The following is an 18,998-nucleotide window of genomic DNA, read 5'->3' on the forward strand; positions in this document are numbered from 1 at the left end:
TTCTTTTATAAAATATCCCTCCTTCATGTCCTAAAAAAACAACTCTTTCGTGAAAATTAGTCTTGAAAAAAGAGAGAAGAATAGAAAGAAGATAACATCATTAGCCACAGGGTTGGGACCGATTTGAAATTTCCTTCTATCCACTCCTCCTTTCGACCAATCAAGTTCTACGCCGCAGTAAGAAAGAGGGGTCTAGTAGGGCCAGCACGCCCAGATTAAAAACGAATGTTCAAAGGATCCTACGTCATTCTCCTCCATTAAAAAAATCTTCAACGTGGACTCAATTATTGCTCACATGTCCCACGCGGCAAACCGGCAAGGCTCCAAATCCCAAAGCCAAGCCCCGGATTAGATTCCCCGTCACCGTCCGCCGCCGCCGTCGGTAGTAGCGGCAAACTCACCCGCGTTCACGCACCCGCTCCAGAAGTAACCGCCCGGAGCCGGACCGAACCCACTCGTCCCACGCGAACAACAGCGCGCCGAAAGTGCCGCCCCCGCCGCCACCCACGTGCCGCCGCTCGCTGGCTCACACGGGAAACCTCGCGCCCGCGCGGGCTCGATCGCTCACGGCTCACCCCCACCGCGCCGCCCCCGCCCACATGCGCATGGTTGCCTGAGCAGGTGCTCGCGCATCGCACGGCCGCACACACCTGGCGGATCGAGGCGAATCCCCCCGCCCGTCGACCGTCGCTTTCCATGATTGACGCCGCCGAGAGGCCAGCGAGAGTTGCCCCAATCGCGGGGAGTTTAGACGGGAAACGCGAGGAAAAATCTGGGCGGGTGCGGGGGCGAGGTGGGGGCGTGGCGCGAGCTGGGATTGGTCGGCGCCAGTTCGGCCACCCGGGCCGGGCGCGCAACGTGGTGGTGGTTCCCGTCCCGCGGTTCCCTCCCCCACCGGGCCCCAGTCGCCTTCCGCCCCTGTCCCCTTCGATCTCCTGCCCCTTTCCCCTCCCTCCCTGGCGTTCTCCTCTCGTCTCGTCTCGTCTCTATACCTGGAGGCTGGAGCTGTGATCCTCTCGCTGAGGCGGGTCGGATAGGGCGTGGCGTCGGCTCCGCGCGATCTCCTTCGGCCGCGATGAGCTCCGCCTGCGCCCTGTGAGGTACGGCTTCTCCTGCCTGCTTGCTTCGCTTTGCTTAGAGATGCTGTGACAGAGGGTGCTGGCTGATGCGGGGTGGCGAGTTGCGCCGGAATTCAAGCAGTTCGGGAGTGTTTGCTTTGATCCAGCCTTTAGCAGTGACGGAATTCAAGCAGTTTGGGAGTTTCTGCTTCGGCCCAGCCTTAAGGTTGGTTGGGTGGCGCTTTGAAGGAGCTTTTGGAGCAGTAATTTTCCGTTTTGCTGGGAATTTTGATTCTTGATAGATAGCTAAGTGTGCATAGAGAGAAAGGACTTTTCTTAGATCACTGTGTCAACAATTCTTGCTAGCTCAGTAACTGCGACGTTATTACTGTGCAAAGCCAACAGAAATGCCCAAACAATTTGATAAAAGTGGCGTATCAACCAAAAGAATCTTCATGTAACGGCAGAAATGCAAATTTCAGTTGCACGTCATGAAGCTTCCAGGAGACTCTGCACTCTTCAGTCCACGTGCCCTGCTCGCTAAGACGTTTTGCTCAAGGCGTTACAATTTTTTCTTTGACATGGACTAATACGAGGGTTCAATCTAGTTTGGATTAGGTTCCTTTTTCCTTTCCATTGGCGTTCGTTTTAAATGCGTAATGAACCACAGTTTTTTCCATCTTGTTTCAGATCTTGCTGGATGAATTCTGACATTACTGAACTATTCCGGTAAACCTTGCATGGCTGGTGCAGAGACAAGCAAGGGGGACATCCAGAGGTGTGCTAATTCTCATTTTCACCATAAATATACCTTTTGCTTGTTTCAATGAAAGGTGATTCTGTGCTTTTTCCCAAAAACTGTGAAACACAATAGAATGGCAACCGGATTTGTATTCATCCACAACTGCGCTACTAAACATGCTACTCTACTATTTTCCTTTTCAGCAGTTGTTGGAAAGCTGGGAAGCACTACTTGATAAAAATTTGAAAATAAATATTGAGTGCTGGTAGCCTTATTTTATTTTTCTGATCAGGGGGAACAACCTTCCGAATGGCGACATCTACGTTGGCAACTTCGCTGGTTTGGTTCCTCATGGATTTGGAAAGTATATGTGGACAGATGGAACTCTTTATTATGGTGAGTGGGATACAAGCAAGATGACTGGTCGAGGAGTAATTCAGTGGCCATCAGGTGCTTTGTATGATGGCGATGTCCGTGGAGGTTTCATTGATGGAACGGGAACTTTCAAAGGAATTGATGGCTCTTTTTATGAAGGTTCTTGGAGGATGAACAAAAAGCATGGAATGGGCACAATGGTTTACGCTAACTCTGACATTTATGAAGGTTTCTGGAATGAGGGTTTGCCAAATGGATTTGGTAAATATACATGGGCTGATGGCAACATCTACATTGGAAGCTGGAAATCAGATAAGATGAATGGCAGAGGAGTGATGCAATGGACAAATGGTGATACCCTTGACTGTAATTGGATTAATGGATTGGCTCATGGAAAAGGATTTTGCAAATATGCATCAGGAGCATGTTACATCGGTACATGGGATAGGGGACTCAAGGATGGCCATGGTCTATTTTATCAACCAGGAAGTAAAATGCCTTGTAACTTTGAAGTATCTGAGTGTGTAACAGATCATGATGTTGCAAGTGCTTCAAGTTCTAGTAATGAAAATATCAATAGTGGAGTACTGTTAGTAATGCAAAAACTTTGCAACATGTGGAGACTACATAGCCTTTTCCATTGGCCCAGGCGTATTTTTAATGGCACCACGCCAGTTTCTGATGATAATTGTGGAAACCATTTGTCACAAGATTCATCTGCTGACCCCTTGTCAACTGATGAGTGTCTCCAAGACAGTGGAGGTGATAAAATATTGGTCTCCGAACGGGAATATGTACAAGGAATACTTATCTCGGAAAAGCCAAAAGGCCATGATTCAGGAATGCTTGATAGTGGTAAAACACAGGAGCATACCTGGCAAAAACAAGCTAGGGGTCCCATGGAGACTATTTACAAGGGTCATAGGAGCTATTACCTTATGCTTAATTTGCAACTCGGCATCAGGTAAATGCTTAATTATACCGACATATGCCTGCAATTTTGTGCGTCATAGGAATTAATTTCTGTAGAGAATTATATATTTTGGTTGTTTTACTTTGCTGGTTTGTATATGTTTATTTAGGAAATCAGCCTCCATTGAGATATGCTTAGTTATATATTTTGGTTGTTTTACTTTGCTGGTTCGTATATGTTTATTTAGGACATCAGCCTCCATTGAGATATGCTTTTACTACATCTGAAAGCAGCAAGCTATGCAAGTAGGATTGGCTCTCTTTTACCTTTTGGATTCAGAACACGCATTCAATTCTTTGAGCGCAGCATTGCTTATTCAAGAATTAGTAGCAGTGGGTGTGAAAAACTGAGTTAAAACGTCATGGTACTTTAATGGCTATGGAAGGAATATCTTTTGAAGAGAAATGTTCACTGTGGTAGATTTTTGTTGTACAAAAATGGATAATTTTGTTTTGGGGGAAGAAAATGTACTGTGGTCTACTTCCTACATTCACAAAAAGTTGCTATTTTCACATTTCCTTGGCATATTTTCCGACACTGCCCTAACTAATTGCACCCCAGTTTCTTATCTTCTTAATAGTACTTAATTGTTTCTTTGCCCTTGTGATGTAACAATATTTTATCCTAAACATGATTGCTTCAGTACACTAATTTAGTGGTCCATACATCTACTAGAATAGATCCACTATGTACTGGTAACCTTTGCCTATGGTACGCACTTCAGTAAGTACGCCCCTGGTAACAGTTCTTTTTATCACTTACCACACGATATTTCTATTCAGGTATACTGTGGGTAAAATCACTCCTGTACCTTTGCGTGAAGTTCGTTCAAATGATTTTGGACCTCGAGCACGGATAAGAATGTACTTCCCTTGTGAGGGCTCGCAGTATACCCCTCCTCACTGCTCTGTCAATTTCTTTTGGAAGGATTATTGTCCTATGGTTTTCCGGTATGTCTAAGTCTCTTTCTAGTTTGATCATTGTATACGAATCTAGCATTTCATACTGTTCTGCACTTCTGCTATTAGTAAATCTAACTTGATATTACAACTATATGGTTCGTCCATCCATCATTAACTATGGGTTGAGCTCCGTGCCGTGGTTCACCACTGCAGCACTGCCTAAGGAACTATAGAAGCTGACGAAAAAGCTAATTTGAAAAAGGGCTGGTTTCTTTAACAAAAAAAAAAAAAACAGTATGTGATGGTTACTGTCGCCATATCTCAAACTAGCAAGAATCTTAGACACCTCTGAAATAGTTTGGCTGGTCTAAAGCATGAGTCATCTCATAAGTGCACTTCTCAAATTGAAGATAATGATGAGAGTAATATTTCCATTGTTTGCAGTATGTTTTTTCTATTAAACTATTTTTAGTTGTTTTGAGCATATAAGCTGTACGGGCACAACAATAGTAGAAAACAGTGCAGTATGATACAGACTCTAGAGAAATTCTCATTAACTTGGAACTTTTATAGATTCTACTGATTAATTCATCATTTTTCTCCATACCTAATTAACTCATAACTTTACAGGAATCTCCGAGAAATGTTTCATATTGATGCTGCAGATTACATGATGTCTATATGCGGCGATGATAGTCTAAAGCAGCTTTCTTCACCTGGGAAAAGTGGCAGTATTTTCTATCTTTCACAGGATGAACGTTTTGTCATAAAAACATTGAGGAAAAACGAACTGAAGGTATTGTCCTTAAGGTTGTTTGTGTGATTTACCTGTTCTTAGTATGTAGATGAGACATTAATATATTTACAGAGAGGCACAATGTTAATACGGTTATGAGATTGATATTGGTAAACACAAACTTTCTTAGGAAATAAAAAGTATTTATATCATTATTAAGTGATAAGATATGCCTACTGCAGTCCTCAGATTGGTTTGATGTAATACGTGCTGCAGATACTGTTGAAGATGCTTCCAAAATATTACAATCATGTCAGAGCTTATGATAATACACTCATTACAAAATTTTTTGGCGTGCACAGGATTACTCTAAAAGCCAGGAGAAAGGTGCTTGTTCATATTCTTGTTGCACTACTGTTGTTTAGCCTTTATGCACATGCATAGTTATTTATGGTACCGTTGCAGGTTCGCTTTGTTGTGATGGGCAATATGTTTTGCACAGAGCTGCGAATTCACCGGAAGTATGACTTGAAGGGTTCTACACAAGGCCGATCAACAAAAAAACAAAATATAAATGAGAACACAACGCTAAAGGACCTTGACCTATTGTATGTTTTCCATGTGGATAAACCATGGCGGGAGGCGCTTTTCAGGTAAGCTGCTATTTTTTTTCTCCATTTATTTTCTAAACATAGTATCAGTCTCTGTTCTGGTATTATATGTTGTACTTCTACAAACCTTAATGTTTGTGAAGTTACTGATACTTCCACGTTGAAAATACAAACCAGAGGAGTAAAAGATGAAAAATACAGACTATAGAGAGTAAGAAACATATTTCAGATTACTACTTTAGGCCTAAGATTTGGTTCATGGAACTGCTGTACTATTTGAATACTGACACTGATGTATTTTCCTTGGACATATTACAAATGCATACATTGAAGAGTTCGTATTGGTATTCTTTTTGGGAAAGTAATAGATCAAAGAGGGCCAGTGAATGTGTAAACATTGCTTTTGCATGTGTATGGTTGTTGGAATGGCATGCATCTGGTTAAATCTGACACTTACTGCATCATTTCTGCTGCAGCATTTGTTCTGGAATCAGTTGGGACTTGGGTAGTTATGATTAGTCCTTAATGGAATAATTGGAAGATTGATGATGAGTATTACCTGTCTGCTGACCATTTTCAGGCAAATATCACTTGATTGTATGTTCCTGGAATCCCAATCTATAATTGATTATAGCATGCTGTTGGGAATTCATTTCAGAGCTCCCTATCACCTGAAAACAGCTTCATCACATCAGAATTCCCTTGAAAGATGTGGAATTCCAGGTATGTACCCAAACTCAAGTACATATGAGTTCTATTTGTGGAAAATTTTGCTTTTGCCACTAATCAGGACCGTATTCTTCAAAATGCCAATGGAATTTTGCTCATTACGTTTTGCCACTCTTCAGTTAGGTGATATCGCCTTTTCTGCCATCTCCGTCAGTTTGGCCATGTTTGACTGAGAAAAGGCACGCCAAAGTTTCATCATGAAAACCTAGATATCCTTCATAAGTGACAATTACCACCATAACATCGTTGCTATTCATGGCCACTAAACCCATCTTCGGTCATTTGGAAATGGTCTTCTCATGCCCCCTTACTGACGGCATTGGGCCAAATGGGTAAAAAGTGGCAAACAAAAATAAAGGAAAAGGAAGTGGCAAAAAAGAGACTGAAAATTTCAGGGGGGTAATGAAGAACCGGTTTGCCCTTATTGGCGAAAACAAAATTTCCCTTTAAGTTATGTTATGTTCCTCTAGTTGACCATTTCTTAAATTGGAATAATAACCTCGGATTGACACGCTTGTACACTCTGTGTTGTTCCTTAGTTTTTTCTATTGGTATTGAACTACTGGTCACCACCTACCATCAGGTTTTGATTTTGTTACCTGGGAGTAATAAACTGTTTCTTTGTTGCGTTAACCAGATAGTGATCTGTTGCAATATGAGGAGAAAAGTTCTTGGAAGGGATTTCTGCTCGTTGCTCATGAGCCAGGAAATACAGTCGGTGGTTCCCACATAAGGGGAAGCATGGTTAGAGCATCGGAAGCTGGTTATGAAGAAGTTGATCTTGTTTTGCCAGGCAACGGAAGGTAGTTTTTCTTGAATTTTACTTACACATTTGATGATTCAGCTTGAAACTTGAGATGTCGCAATGCAGAGCTAGAACACGTATCCTAGAGTTGATACACTCGTTCAGGAATCACATATAAGCCTGCAAAATCACTGTGTTAAATTAATTTGGGAAGGTTACCTGCTGAGTTATGATGTTTTTTTTTCTTCTTGGCCAAACGTGCAACGAATCTGTGAGTTAAACAAAAAACAGGTTGGTCAAATATTCTTGATTAGTTCTTAGCGTAGCAAAAATGGATCCTACACTTCACTTATAATTATTTCGGTTCTAATTTTACATAGTTATTATTTGTCCTAAACAAGATGAATTCTGTTTCTTATTCATGCTTACTGTGTAATTTGCTTCCAGATTTCGCGTGCAGTTAGGGGTGAATATGCCAGCTCGAGCCCAAAAAGTGCGTGAGGACATGAATACGGAACTCGGAAACCCGGAGACCATTGAGGAGTATGATGTTGTCCTTTACCTTGGTATTATAGACATATTACAAGAGTATAATATGCCAAAAAGGGTCGAGCATGCAGTCAAATCACTCAAGTTCGACCCTCTTTCAATATCAGCAGTTGATCCTAATTCATACTCGAAACGATTTGTAAATTTCCTGGAGACGGTTTTCGCTGAACAAGACTGAACGCAGACCTAAATAGTAAATAGCAGTACTGCAATGTTCAGTTTTTCTTGTAAATAGGTTAACATATTCTCCATTGGAATTACTCAGCACGGTTCATGTGCGGCTCCAATATATTATTATTACTATTCAATTTCACTGGGTATTTTCGTTTTGGTACTTACAAAATAACTCTCCACTTTAGTACATGCTGCAAGTTGTTTTTCTTTTGAAAATTACAATGCCAGTTGGATAGTCATGGAGAGGATAAACAAGCACCATCACCGCGCAAGAAGTCTCATGCCGATTTCTCGGCTGGGACATGCAGTGTTTTCATAACTTAGATATCTCTACTATATAAAATACGAATGAATTCCGCATAACATCTTTCTCTACTTTCTCTCATCTAATAAAAACATTTTAAATTTTAAAAATTTACTCATTTTTATCATCTATTCTCATCATTTAGCCTCACTAACTTGTTACCGTTACCGGCTACGGATAGAACTCATTTTACTAATACAAATAAATTAGGATAAAAATTAATAGATAATCTGTTTTTCAGATCTCATCTAAAATCAAACTACATTACTACATTATTATTTCTAACATATTCGTTTGCCGACACTTTACATCCACATCTCTATATCTTAAATTTATATTTACTATTACTATATACAATATTTATATTTTCGTTACGACGCAAGTATTTAGATAATTATATTTTGTATCAGAAAAAGATAGAACCACATGTTTTAGAAGACAACTTCCGCATTTATATGCTCGCAATGGCCTCATTCGTACTGTCGCCTTTGAGGGCCATTCGAACAGAGGGTTCGGGTAAATCAGCACTAAATCTAAAAATTTCATAAGGAAGCCCCTAATCTAAACTGGTGCTGGTTGTTTAGACGGACTGCAAAGCCTGCTACCGCTAGGCAGCGCAGAGCCGCAGAGGCAGTGAAGAAGATACAAGGATCGACAGTGAATATATGGTCTCAACGTCAAACAGCCCAAATAGCAACATGAAAACACATGGCTTAAGATAACAGTGTGAGAACTCGATAGCAATACACACACCGGCAGTCCCAACAAGACGGCAACTAAACTGATATCGAATGCAGAACGCCTAAGTGCCTAGCTCGTAAACAAGCATGCCTATTGTGCCTCCTCAGGTGCAGGCTCGCCACCATCAGTAGCAGCTTCCTCAGGTGGCTTGGTTGGGTCATCATTGATCGCATCGTTGACATCCAAGACTTCATCCATCAGCTCGTCTTCTGCGGCCATGTCCTCCGCATCCTCATCATCATCATTGCCACCCTCCTCAGGAATCCGCCGAGTCTTCAGACCATGCTCTGCCCTGTGCGTGTCCAGCTCCTTATCCATTTCTTGCATGTTTGCAGGCCCGTTCCCCCTTCGTGCGTTCCGGGCATTCTGGATCCTTTCCAGCTGCCTCTCAACATTGGAGAGATATTGCTCCTCAACTTGCTTCTGAAATTGAGTCAGCTCAGCCCTGCGCTCAGATTTCCATTCTTCAAATACCTGCAGAATTAAACAGAAGTTAGGTTCATCCAGAATAATGGATCCAAACGACACTAATACATGACTAAAACAAATAAATATGATAGACGTCGTCTCCAAATTAAAAGTTGATATTGGGAAATCTGCAAGTACTAGGTGCAAATAAGACTGATCTGATAGCATGTCAGACAGTATGAACATTCATGCTCTGAATATGTGTTGCACTTGAAAGAGAAGAATGTTACTGTAAATATAAGGTTGATGCCAGGAAATTCGCGAGCACATGGTGCAAATGAGAATCTCATCTGATAGTATGAGAGATGATTACAAACATTTTGCTCTTAATCACCTTGCACTCGACCAAGTGATAGGTGACTACCAGCTACCTTGGCATGCTCGCATGTCAAAACTTCAAGCGAAGAGCATGACACATTTAAGGAGGAAAATCCATATACAATTATACACCTCCAATGAGTTTCAGTTAACAATACTACTCACAAGCTAGTTGATTCTATGAATGTGCAGATGACTTATCGGAAGCAAACAACACAGTTTCCCTGGTGAAATTAGAATCCATGGTAATAGCAAAATGGAGCTACAACATAAAATTCTGCACATTGAATTTTATTTGTCAATACATGGAAAATGCAATGAACCTTATTAAGAAAAATTAGAATGATAACATAGTGATCATCGATGTCAATGTTATGAAGAAAATTAGCCACAACAGCTAGTTACAGATTACAGTTAGTTCCCAGGAAAGGTTCTTCCAAGTGATTAACGACACACCAATTACAGCTGCTTTTTATGCTGTTCTCAAACAAATTTCATAATGAGGGAGAATTTTAAAGCTCATTGATTTGTTCTATTCTTATCAGGGACCAACTATGTTGCAAACAATTGCATTTTGCCATAAAAAAAGGGTGCACCCAGTGCTGAAAGCTCCCACATATTGTAGCATCTGGGGAAGGGAATTTCTAGGCAGTCTTACCCTTGCTTTTTTGCAAGGAGGCTGATTCAAACCCTGTGCCAGGCCTGCCCTTCTTAAAAAATTGCATTTTGCTAGGTAAGGTTAAATCATTACAAGTCCAAATAAATCATCAAAGTTTGCAGGTGCATCCTGGGGTTTTTCTTTATATCTGTAACTGGGATCTGAGATCGGTACACACAAACACCATAGCAGAAAATGGGCAATTTGGTATCTATTTGTTGTTGGCATTATCATTAGGCACGTTTTTGTAGTGTTCCCGATTCCAAGTGAGTTGTACAAAATATAAAGATGAAGTATAAAGGAATAGGCAAATAGTAATGTCATCCTTAAAAAATGTTTCAGTTATCCTTTAGAGTACATGAGTATGCAAAAATTATGAAGTTTTTTTTTTTTTTTAACTTGAGTAGGACATACCTTTTCCTTGTTCTGCTCGACAATAGCCGGATCATCAATAATTGGTTTAGTTGGCATGTAGTAAATAGGCGGTTCAGCTTTTGTCCTGCCCAACACAAGGGGATAAACAGATGGAGTCAAACATGGAACAAATATTATTCGATATAATGTAAATGTAAATAGATACACTAATGGTCATCAAACATCAAGTCTGCATACAATTAGAATGTATCTTCCCTCAATTTAATTGTCAATATGGAGACTTTTGGACCAGAAATAAAAATAACCTGCAGCATGCAGAAAATAATAGATCCATCAAAAAAGAAAGTAGAATAACTACACAAGTATGCAAAACAACTCAACCAAAGAAAATAAGGATCCTGATTGTGGATCTAAGTCAAAGTGAAGAATGATGCAAAGCAGCAAAGTCACCTTAGGAAATTGGACAGCTTTTTATGATGCTCAGTCCACTGAATGTACAACAGCTCCAACCTCTTTTCTTCTGCCTTAGCAGCTACACGAGCGCGAAGCGTCTAAACAATAGAATCCAAGGATTAAATAGTTACCGATAAGAAAAAGGGTTAAATAATTACAATGTAAACACATCAATTAAAGAAGTGTGTGTAATTATGACATACGAATACAAGTCATATAACATTGCATAAAACTTTACCATGTCACGCTTACGCTTCTCTGCAATTTGCTCTCGCTCTTGCTGTCGCAACCTTTCGCTTTCCTCACGAACCTTTTGCTCAGCCTACATTCAACCAATTCTTTCAGTATGCATAATATTTTGGGTATAATACAAAATTATATGAATTTCAGTCATCCAACGTCTCAATCTCTAAAGTATCTAATGATATCTGTGGGACTCAGAAACTTTCAGAAGAAAACGTTGAATTCATTGAAAATATAAAAGATACTGTGACTTATGGGCTCTCTCTGTAGGCACAACCACATTTATTGAAGATGGTTCAAAAGTGGTGCATTGTTCAAAAGAATACCAAAATATGCACATTTATAAAATAGCAAGGTCAAATTCTTCCATACTACAGTTAACCAAATAAACAAGTTTCTTTTTGCTTGTTATTCCATAGTACGGAACTACGGATGAATTTCAACATGAAAAATTGGGAATTGACATGTGTGTAGGATATTATTTGTATACCACATTTACATTCGTTATTTTTTCCATAAGCTGAAACAATGCATGGTGCACTTTTCACAAAATTTCACAAGGGTGCTGTGCCATAGGCACACCAGGTGCATTCTGATACTTTATGCATATACAAAAATTACAAGACAAAATAGCACTTATTACATGGCAGGAGTAGCTCCTATTAAAGACCAGCCACTAACATAGAAAATGAGATAGGCACGGAGAAATGAGCAAAACCTTTCGCTGAGTCTCCGATCTGCGCAGATAAGCCTCGGAGCTGGAAAGTTTTTTGTCCTCTTGCTGAAATTTCTGTATAGCAAGCATGGGTAGAATCAAGAATCAGATAAATTAAAGTTTTCGCAACAGGGATGTACACACCCAAACAGTGTACAAAGTGGCACACAGCTAGTGATTGGCTTAAATAAAATAATGATAGCCAGTGCAACAAGATGTCAATGTCAATCTCCCTCTGTCGCTACACAGTACCTCCACCTCTCTAGGTGTTTGATCTGACTTAAAGAGCAAATTTTCATTTTGGTTAATCATAATTGGACTAGGACCATCTTGTAGGTGGCCAAACTTGCAAGAAAGAAATGGCACTTGAGGGAACGAGGGCTCACATGCCTTTAGCACTTTACTATGCAATTAAATTTGTAACTTAGCTGGCAGGTTTATTAATATGTTCAAGGTCACATTGGCCAAGCCACAACTAATCAATATAGACTAAAAATTGTTTGAGGAATAATAAAGAACGAAATGTAAAGGAATACCACGACTGCTCAAACATGTATACTTGCAGAACTGTGGACTCATTACGCATAAGAAGATTGTTTTACCTCTAATGTACCGACAAGAAGCTGCCCCAGCATCCTCTTATTCCTCCTCACCAAGTTCGGGTCCTCATTTTTGGGAAGCTCCCTTGGGGCAGGCTCAGGCAGCGAATTATAGTCCTGCAACCATACAATAGCATCTAAGCTACACAAAAGCACATATAACCCAACGTCTAGCAAACCCACAATCCATCTCCACTTCGCTCTACTCACCACCCTCCTCAGCAACCGCTGGCTCCCATCCCTCCTGAACCCGCCATTGGTGATACCCCTCCTGTCACCGCCTTCAGCGGCACCTGGACCCTCCTCACGCCCCTCCGTCTCTGCATCCTTTGCGCCTTCCTCGTTAGCTTCAGCGCCATCCACCTCCATACATCACGCGAACCAACGAAGACAAAAAATTAGGGTTTCCGACGAACAAACCATAGCAAAATATAGAAACAGAAGAGCGATCAAAATCCAAGGGGGATACCTTAACGACAGCCGATAGCAGCCGCCGCTTCGGCTCAGGCTGGTCTCCTGATTCCGAAGCCTACATCAGAGACAATGAAAAAAAGATAGGTCTCGCATGAATAGAGAAAGCTAATGGAACGGAATGGGAAGAGATGTAAGCGAGAAGCGTACGGGTCTCGCGAAGCCGCGGAGCGGGCGGGGCCCGACGGGGACGGGGCCAGCGGCGCCGCGCCGAAGGCCGCGGGGGTCGCGCAGGCGCTCGGTGATCTGCGAGGGGGAAGGGGAGCACGAGAACAGGTCAGGGCAGACGCCCCCAAGACTACGGAAGCTTCAAGAAGGGTCGGGGACAGCGGGAGGGGTACCTCGCGGTGCTGACGCTGGAGCTCCTGGAGCTCGCGGCGGATATCTTCCGCAGTCTTCTCCGTCGCGGCGGCCATCGCCGTCGTGGAGGGAGGCGCGAGGGTTTGGCTGCGCGGAGCTCGGGGTTTGGGTGCCCTATTCTAGGTAGGGTGCGAAGTCTGGCCAGGGGTGATCTCAGCCGTTGGATCCTGCATTGCCTGTGAACAGTTGCGGCGCGCGTGCGGCACGGGCCCTGAGCCGGGCTTCCGGTGCCTGTTCGTAGCGATCGGGCCATGGTCTGGTCAGGTCATTTGGTCGGGCCAGGTGCACACAACCGGTGCAGTGCAGTTGCTTGGACCTTAGAGAGGGATGCCTTTCAAATGTCAGGCCCACACTTCTAAACTTAGACCGAGAGCTTTAAATTGTGTTGATTAAATCATCAAAATGCAAGCGAATTTTCATATTTTAAATTACAAGAATTGTGTTTTGCAAATGAGGTTTTTAGGAAAATTTAGGTTTACCCCACTGGTTTAATTGTCGTTTCAGTTTTTGCCACCACTTTTTGAATTATTAGGTTCATACTACTGGTTCGTAAAAATTCTTCAGTTCATGTAACTAGTTGGTGTGTTTGGATTGAAAAACTTGTTTGGCATGAACCAAATAATTACAAAAGCGATGGAAAAAGCCGGAACTGCAATTGACACGATATCATAAACCTTAATTTCTCTCTCTTTTTTTACTATAACAACACTCATATTTCTAATAGATGGCCACAAAAACCACATAAAATATCACAGCAAAGCACCCATTGAAACTAGTCCCGGTAAAATGGCACTGCTCAAGTTCTATCACTACAATAGAAACAATCATCCGAGCTGGGTTATTAGTATTGGCTAGGATAGAACCAACACTAATGAAGTATCAGTGATACTCAGTATCAATGTCGGTTCTTGGAATAAACTATCACTACTTCAGTGTCGGCTGGTAACCATGAGCTGACATTGATAATGAGTATCAGTATCAGTTCGTTTTACGAGTTAGTACTAATAAGTGTACAGTTTATAAAAGGCGTATTCTTCTCCGCAAGCGCGAATAGAACAAAGAGGGGCTCTGTTCTACTCGGCTCCCGTCATTTGTGCCCAATCTTGCACTTGGAGACTTCAACATTTGGAGGAATCTACGTGACCAAGGTGCTCTAAGGTTAGTAAGATTATCTATATTTTATTTTTTTACTTAGATTTACTTGCTAGATTGCTCTGTGTTTGAAAGTATGTGATTGCTCCATATGATGAATTTTGGGAGGACCTAATTGAGTAAGAATTGAGCTCTAATTGAGTAAGAATTACAATTTTCTCACTGTAGGACACATAGAGATGATCTATGACTTTTCATTTGTGGCTAGATTTGTTTGCTTGATTGCTCTAGATTTGAAAATATGTAATTATACCACTGTGACCTAGATGTCTAATTTTCTAGTAGTGATTTAAGAAAAAAATGTTAACATCAACTCTAAATAGATTAAAACCTATTTCTAATTTTTTTAGTAGTGAATTAGTAAAAAAGATTAAAATCACATCTAAATAGATCGACATATTGAATATGAATATTGTGCTGTAGGGATGGCATATCCACCCGCTAGTCGCAAGCGGATGTGGCAGTATTTAGAAGGTGGGTCCTCCAACCCGAACCAAGGCCGAAAGGTGATGGGTCATCTAACATGGAGCAATCAAGATACAAGGTTATTTAATAAATTAGATGTGTATTTTGAAATATTTCATGGTTTTTTAATGATTGCTAAAACATAATGATAATCAAACATTTGCAGATGGACCAGATATGGATGTACAAGGCTGAACGTCACAGACTAGAGTTCTTTCAGGGCGTGGATGCTTTTTTGAGGGATGTCGTGGTGTAAAAAAGCCAAAAAAACAAGCGTGATGATCACTATATATGATGTCTGTGCGTTGATTGCAAGAATGAGAAGCAATTCTTAGCCATAGAGCAGATCTGTGCACTCTTGTTTCACATGGGTTTCAAGTCTGGCTATATCCACTGGACCGAGCACGATGAACATAAGGAGGTTGTGCATAAAGAGTAGCCCTCAGTCGAGCAAGATGGAGGCAACAATATGACGTCTAACAAAAACATCAGTATGTCGATGTTCGAAGATACTTTTGTCGGTAACGATGATGATGACCTAGACGAAATGTTGCGCAATGCGGAGGGAGACTTCACCAGTGATAAGTAACACGAAAAGTTCTAGCGCATGATAGAGGACTATAAAGCACCGGTGTTCCCAGGCTGTAAGAAAGAGCACAACAAGTTGCATGTTGTGTTGACATTGGTGCAAAGAAAGTCTAGCAATTGTTGGTCTGATAAGAGCTTCAATGAGTTGTTACGATTCTTGAGGGATTTGCTTCCAGAGGGCAACGAGTTGCCTAAAAATATGTACCACACCAAACAGATTGTCTGCCTGTTGGTGTTGGAAGTAGAGAAAATACATGCATGTCGAAATGACTACATGGAAGAGTGTCGTGTTTGCGGTGCATCATGGTACAAGCGCAACATTGATGATATCAATAGCGATGACGTAGGGGAGAAGGGTAAGGATAAAAGATCCTCAGTAAGATGGTTTGGTATTTCCCTATAATCTCCTGTTTGAAGCAATTGTTTGTTAACAAAACGAATGCCGAGTTGATGCGATGACGAAATGCTTAGACACCCTGGTGATAGAATGCAATGGAGGAACTTCGATACAAAATACAGGAAATTCAAAGCTGAAGTGAGGAATATAAGATTCAGATTGAGTATGAATGAGATGAATCCTTTTGGCAACATGAGCAATAGTCATAACACTTGGCTCATAACTCTCTATATCTACAACATTCTATCTTGGCTGTGTATGAAGTGGAAGTTTCTTTTGATGCCTTTGTTGATCAGTAGACCGAATCAACCTAGCAACGATATCGATATGTATCTCCAACCATTGCTTGAAAATCTCCTTGTACTATGGAAAGATAATGTATGGGTGTGGGATGAATACAAACGTGAGCATTTCACCCTACGCAATTCTGTTCACAATGATCCAAGATTGGTATGCTCTTGCTAACCTATCAGGACAAACTTTAAAAGGCTACAATAGATGTGTATGGTGCTTGGATGAAACAGGGGGCTATGGCTGAAGAACTATAAGAAAATAGTCTGCATGGGTCATTGTAGGTTTCTATGCCCGGATCACCCATACCGTAGGAAAATGGTCTACATGTTGTGCTCTGAAGATTCACACTAGGAAACAAGTATATAAGATAGTAAAAAATCTTAGAGTTATCCTTGGAAAGGGGAAAGACATTATGAAATTCCCAGCTGGAAAACTCACTCCTATGTTTAGAAAGAGATCAATATTTTAGAACCTATCTTATTGGAATCACTTGATGGTCTGACACGTAATGGATGTCATGCATTTGGAGAAGAACGTATTTGATAGCTTGATTGGTACCTTACTAGACATACCTAGCAAAACAAAAGATACATTCAATGCATGTTTGGACCTGGAAGATATGAAGCTAAGAAAAATTATGCATCCGAAAATCCTAGGCAACATAGTAAGTGAACTTCCCACGGCTTGCTACACCCTGAGCAAGGAAGAGAAGATTAGCCTGTGCAGTTGCTTGCATGGAATCAAAGTTTTAACCGGTTACTCCTCCAATGTAAAGAGATTAGTGAACATGAAACTTTGAAGTTAGTTGGCATGAAGTCCTATGATTATCACATGATGATGATACAGTTTCTTGCTATTGCAATTAGACGTATACTGTCGGATAAGGTCTGACACCCAATCATAAAGTTGTGTTCATTTTTCAATGTAATTTCACAGAAGGTCATCGATCCGAGCAAACTAACAAAGATATAGAAAGACGTGGCCCATACTATATGCTAGCTTGAGAGTATTTCCCCTCCATCATTTTTTGACATAATGCCCCATTTCATTATTCACATCGTGCATGAGATAAAGTACCTTGACCTCGTGTTTCTGCATCAGATGTATCTTTTTGAAAGGTTCATATTAGTTCTGAAGAAATATGTTCATAACTGAGGTCAGTCGAAAAGTTACATGGCCCAAGGCTAGGGAATAGAGGATGTTGTTGAGTTCATCGTCAACTACATGGATCTGAAAATAATTGGTAAGCCTGTATCTCGCCATGAGGAAAGGCTTAAGGGGAAGGGACGCTAGGTCATAGTACAATCCGTTCCAACGATTATGTTTCATTCACCCAAGCACATTTCGCAGTTTTGCAATCAATTATAGTGGACTCGTATTTCAATATGCACGTGCAAATGTTACAGTCCACAAATCCAACAAAGTTAGAAGATTGAATTGCAAGAGAGCATAGAGATAATTTTAGCAGTTGGTTACGTAGACACATGATGGATAAAGATACAGATGATGCACTATTGGAAATGCTGGCTAATGGGCCATCAACTATGATTCATACATACAAAGCATACGATATTAACAGCTATACATTTTATACGAGAGCACAAGATATCAATAGCATTAACCAAAATAGCGGTGTCTGTATTGATGCCCATGACTGCAATGACAACAAGGAGAACTATTATGGATTCATAATGGAGATGTGGGAGCTTCAATATGGAGAACAGTTGAAGATCCCCCCCCCCTCTTCCGGTGCCAATGGGTCAGACTCCTATGTAGAGTGAAAACCAACAAGTACGGTATGACTACCGTCAACCTCAAACTCGTCGGATATAGAGAAGAACCATTCGTGCTTGCCAAAGATGTTACACAAGTCTTCTATGTAAAGGACACGAACCCAGTTAACAAGGAGGAGTGCCATGTGGTTCTTCAAGGAAAAAAAAATATTGTCAGTGTTGAGGATGTCGTCGACGAGCAAGACTACAATCAATTTGATGACCTGCCCCCTTTCAAAAAGAATGTCATCTTGCCTCTTATTGACTACACTAAGGAACCTACCTACATACACCGCAATCATAATAAAACTATAATCGTTAAATAAAAGCGGTTTTGATGTAATGATTAATTCAGGATTCGTTGTAATTTGTATCAAGGATATATACTAAGTAAGAATAGGCTTTCTTTTGTATTAAGTAAAAAGTTTATAGCTATCATTTATGCTTTAATTAGTACAAATAAAGCTATTGTATGATAGTTATAGATCTAATTCGTATCTACTAAGAATATACCTTCATTTCTATTAAGTAAAAAGATTTATTTTTTAGTAAACATACACATTGCCTTATGTAACGAAGATGTACTACACAAAATATAAACCTAATATAAAATAAATTACCTAATATACAACAAATTACATATCTATATGTACAACAAAATGTTTTTTCAAAAAAAGGAAAACAATATCAGTGCTGATTATAGGAAAAAAAATCGGCACTAATAGCCCTAGCATCAGTGCTGGCTTAGTTGTAAAACTGGCACTAATTACTTGTATCAGTGTCAGTTGTAGACCACAACCGGCACTGATACTCTACACGCTAGATGGTCTGGCGTGCATACCGAATGCTTCGAGGTGATGACACACACCAGATGGTCCGACGTCTAAAATTTTCTACACAATGGATGCTCCACGGTTTATAGTGGCTGTGGACTACACACACCGGATGGTCTGGCATTTGGAGTCTGTGCATGCCAGATCATCCGGCATTCACTACCTCACTGACACCATATCAATGCCAGCTTGTTTTTA

At 40.8% G+C, this 18,998-nt stretch overlaps 2 protein-coding genes across 5 annotated transcripts; one reads left to right on the plus strand and one right to left on the minus strand.

The window, feature by feature from the left end:
- The first annotated feature begins 440 nt into the window (after positions 1-440).
- LOC133913106 (phosphatidylinositol 4-phosphate 5-kinase 1-like) lies at positions 441-7,728 on the plus strand. Of its 4 annotated transcripts, none has more exons than XM_062356159.1 (10): positions 445-1,100; positions 1,749-1,836; positions 2,093-3,139; positions 3,931-4,098; positions 4,681-4,846; positions 5,149-5,173; positions 5,289-5,439; positions 5,978-6,120; positions 6,764-6,929; positions 7,319-7,728. In XM_062356159.1, the coding sequence occupies exons 2-10, from the start codon at positions 1,799-1,801 to the stop codon at positions 7,596-7,598; spliced, it is 2,184 nt and encodes a 727-aa protein (XP_062212143.1). In that variant the 5' UTR covers positions 445-1,100; positions 1,749-1,798; the 3' UTR covers positions 7,599-7,728. The 4 variants fall into 4 exon arrangements, with proteins under 4 accessions (XP_062212144.1, XP_062212143.1, XP_062212141.1 ...); XM_062356157.1 differs by having other exon boundaries at positions 447-1,100; positions 5,063-5,173; positions 5,252-5,439; XM_062356158.1 differs by lacking the exon at positions 445-1,100 and adding an exon at positions 1,132-1,284 and having other exon boundaries at positions 5,063-5,173; positions 5,252-5,439.
- Positions 7,729-8,593: 865 nt separating this feature from the next.
- LOC133913108 (uncharacterized) lies at positions 8,594-13,441 on the minus strand. The gene is made up of 10 exons (XM_062356161.1): positions 13,281-13,441; positions 13,090-13,185; positions 12,938-12,997; positions 12,679-12,831; positions 12,472-12,585; positions 11,873-11,944; positions 11,150-11,233; positions 10,909-11,009; positions 10,498-10,582; positions 8,594-9,113 (listed from the first exon to the last, which is right to left on the minus strand). Exons 1-10 carry the CDS (start codon positions 13,353-13,355, stop codon positions 8,730-8,732), a joined length of 1,224 nt encoding a protein of 407 aa, XP_062212145.1. The 5' UTR covers positions 13,356-13,441; the 3' UTR covers positions 8,594-8,729.
- Between the last annotated feature and the right edge of the window lie 5,557 nt (positions 13,442-18,998).

Source organism: Phragmites australis, chromosome 3 (assembly GCF_958298935.1).
Source record: "Phragmites australis chromosome 3, lpPhrAust1.1, whole genome shotgun sequence".
Lineage (NCBI taxonomy): Eukaryota > Viridiplantae > Streptophyta > Magnoliopsida > Poales > Poaceae > Phragmites > Phragmites australis.